The 2,915-nt window shown below is 53.6% G+C and overlaps 1 protein-coding gene across 1 annotated transcript in view; it reads right to left on the bottom strand.

Moving 5' to 3' along the window:
* Positions 1–1,753: 1,753 nt before the first annotated feature.
* Positions 1,754–2,915, bottom strand: part of LOC133121357 (glucagon receptor-like) — a 20,369-nt gene continuing 19,207 nt past the window's right edge. Inside the window, exon 13 of the mRNA XM_061230557.1 lies at positions 1,754–2,131. Coding sequence (XP_061086541.1) covers positions 1,754–2,131 — 378 coding nt within the window. The remainder of the gene's footprint in view (positions 2,132–2,915) is intronic.

Genomic DNA, 2,915 nt, shown 5'->3' with positions numbered 1-2,915 from the left:
TTTCACTTCAAATCCAATATGCAGGAGTACAGAGCTAAACAACAGAAATTGTGTCACTGTTCAAATACTTACAGACTGCACTGTATCAATGGCATTATACATATTTATGGGCATGAAATATTTGGGTTCCTGTTAAATATGAGAATATAAAACCGTACGAACACTCATCAGGATAATATGTATGTGATTTTTTTTTATCTGCTGGTGTGTGGATGTTGTCGGCCAGGTCTGGGATCGTCTCTCCCGTCGTAACTCAGGTGGAGCCATGTCATTACATTACAGGACATTAATGGCATTTGGCAGACGCTCTTATCCAGAGCGACATACAGTGATTAGACTAAGCAGGAGACAATCCACCCCTGGAACAATGCAGGGTCCTTGCTCAAGGGGGTCCAACGGCTGTGCGGATCTTACTGTGGCTACACCGGGATTAGAACCACCAACCTTGCATGTCCCAGTCCTTCACCTTAACCACTACGCTACAGGCTGCCCCTTCTGCTCTCTTTCGTCAGTCTGAATATGAGCATGTGATCAAAACATGATGACTGATCCCCTCTCCTGGGGGACCAGGAAAAGTAGCTATGACGCAGAGACACTGCCAACTGCCAATCTCCCAATTTTTGTTCTCTGACGCAAAAAGGATGTGATTCAATCGATGTTCCTCTTTAACGTAAGTAAATGGAAGCCTCGTCATTTTTTTCAATTGGCTCACAAAACTGTGCCCAGCCCCAAAGTCAAGAGGTTTTCGACACTTCTGCTAAATTTTGACTCACTATTTGTCAGGGACAAATGTCGCCCGCATCCCGCCCAATGCCTCCGAGTCAAAGCTGATGAAATTTTCAAAGCAGGAGTTCAGGCACAGCTGAGATAAGAGAGAACATCTATTTCACCAACTGCACTTCCCCTAGTTCATAATGTCCTCTATACACTATAAATACTAATAATAGCAATTTCAGCGATGTGATCTTCTGTTAAGGCCCAGAATCTCATTACCGGACACATACAGGGCTGTTTTGTTACATTTTTATGAGCTGGCTTCCCGGTTCCATATATGAGCTTGCAGTGGGCGAGATGTTAGAAGAGATAGTGCTGTACTATATAGCAGAAACGAGCCTGGCTGCGTCTCAGCATGACCGCCCAAGGCTCCGTGGAAAACAGGGAGGGGGCCCAGCAGGGGCCCGAGGGGGACTTGGCCTGAGTGGGGAAGGGAATGCCTGCTGGTCTGTGAACTCTGAACTCTGTTTGGATGTGTAGGGCACAGAATGTTTGAGTATGCATGAGTATGTGTGTGTGTGTGTGTATCTGTCCACCATGCCTGACAAACAGCCCGTGTGTTTGACACAGCGAGCGGATGGGAGAGTATGTCGTAGTCCCCATCTCGGCCTCCCTGTTGAGGTCTCCGTCGCGTCACACCGCCTGCAGTTCGACGCGCGACATGTAGCGTGAGCTCCTGAGCTTGTGCGTCAGCTCCAAAATGTTGGCCCTGAAACGACCCCGAAAAAGGTCCAGCTGACCCCAGCGTAGCACTGAGCATCACTGTCTTCATCAACCTGGTATGGCCTCATAGACTGGGAGCCCCTTCTGGCCCAGCTGAGACCACAAGTCCACAAGTGCCCCCGCACCCCAAGGGTCCGATGCCCAAGGGCGGGGCCCGGGACAGGGGGTAGGGGGTGGAGGGGGGCAGGGGGTGGGGGGGAGTGAGAGTTGGATGCAGGGCAGCTGGTTTTGTTTCCCCAGGGCAGACGGAGCCCTCTCAAAAGTTGCTCTCGGCGCCCCCTGCTGGGCTGCGGAGGCACTGCGTGCGCTCCTGCAGGCTGATGTCCTCGGCGAGGGTGCTGCAGCTGCTGGCGCCCTCCACGGGCGGGTCGGGGAACAGCGGGCGGGGGGGCTTGGCCTTGCCGGTGCCGTTCTGGCAGCGGCCCGACACCAGCTGCCGGCTGTCGTCCCCGTCGGCGGAGAGGGAGAGGTCCGGGGGCTCGGGGGGGTCGGGGGGGTCCGGCGGGTCGGGGGGGGGCGCCGCCACACTGCCACTCTTCACGTGGGGCGTCTGGCTGTGGGTGTGTCTGTACTCCTCCTCTATGTCCTTCCCCAACTTCCACCGCCTCCACCGCTTCAGCATCTCAGACTGAACCTGAGAGAGAGAGAGGGGGAGGGGGAGGGAGGGGGGGAGAGAGGGAGGGAGGGAGGGGGAGAGAGGGAGGGAGGGAGAGGGAGAGGGAGGGAGAGAGGGGGGAGAGAGAGGGAGGGGGAGAGAGGGGGAGAGAGAGTGGGAGAGAGAGAGAGGGAGAGAGGGAGAGGGAGGGGAGGGAGAGAGAGAGAGGAAGGGAGAGAGAGGGGGGAGGGAGACAGTGAGAGAGAAGGAGAGAGAGGAGGAGTGGTGGGAGCAGGAGTGGGAGGCATCGGAGTTGGTCCCAATTTAATGAAAATGTACTGAGCTGCATTTCTTCTCGAAATTCAGTATAGAATTTCCCGCGGGGAGGAAATTAAACTAAGGAAAGTGAAGAGATGGGACAAGTGCTTATTTCAGTCACACGCGCAGATTAAACTGAAATTACATTCAGAGAAAATGATCCAGACAGCCGGTCGCAAATGGCCACTGACGAGGAGAGGACTGCTGGCGGCGAAAATGGCGGGAAATTGAGTGTCGCTGTAATTACACGGTGGAGAGGTAGTAGCGTAGCGCCCTGCTAGCCACGCCGAATGCTACGCGAAAGCCAGTGGCACTGTCAGCCACCAAGGGTAGAGGGACAGTGACAATATTACATTTTGGGAAGGGGGTTTGCCTTTGGTATTGAATCCCTTGACTTGCATTTGCGTGTGATTTATTGCTAACCATAGTCCCTTTTCTGTGTGAGAATATTCTAGCAAATGAAATGAAATCTTGTGACTTTGGAAAGGTCAGGTAAATACACTAC

Source organism: Conger conger, chromosome 2, assembly GCF_963514075.1.
Source record: "Conger conger chromosome 2, fConCon1.1, whole genome shotgun sequence".
Taxonomy (NCBI): domain Eukaryota; kingdom Metazoa; phylum Chordata; class Actinopteri; order Anguilliformes; family Congridae; genus Conger; species Conger conger.
The sequence above is the reverse complement of the archived record's forward strand: the minus strand, read 5'-3'. Positions and strand labels throughout refer to the sequence as shown.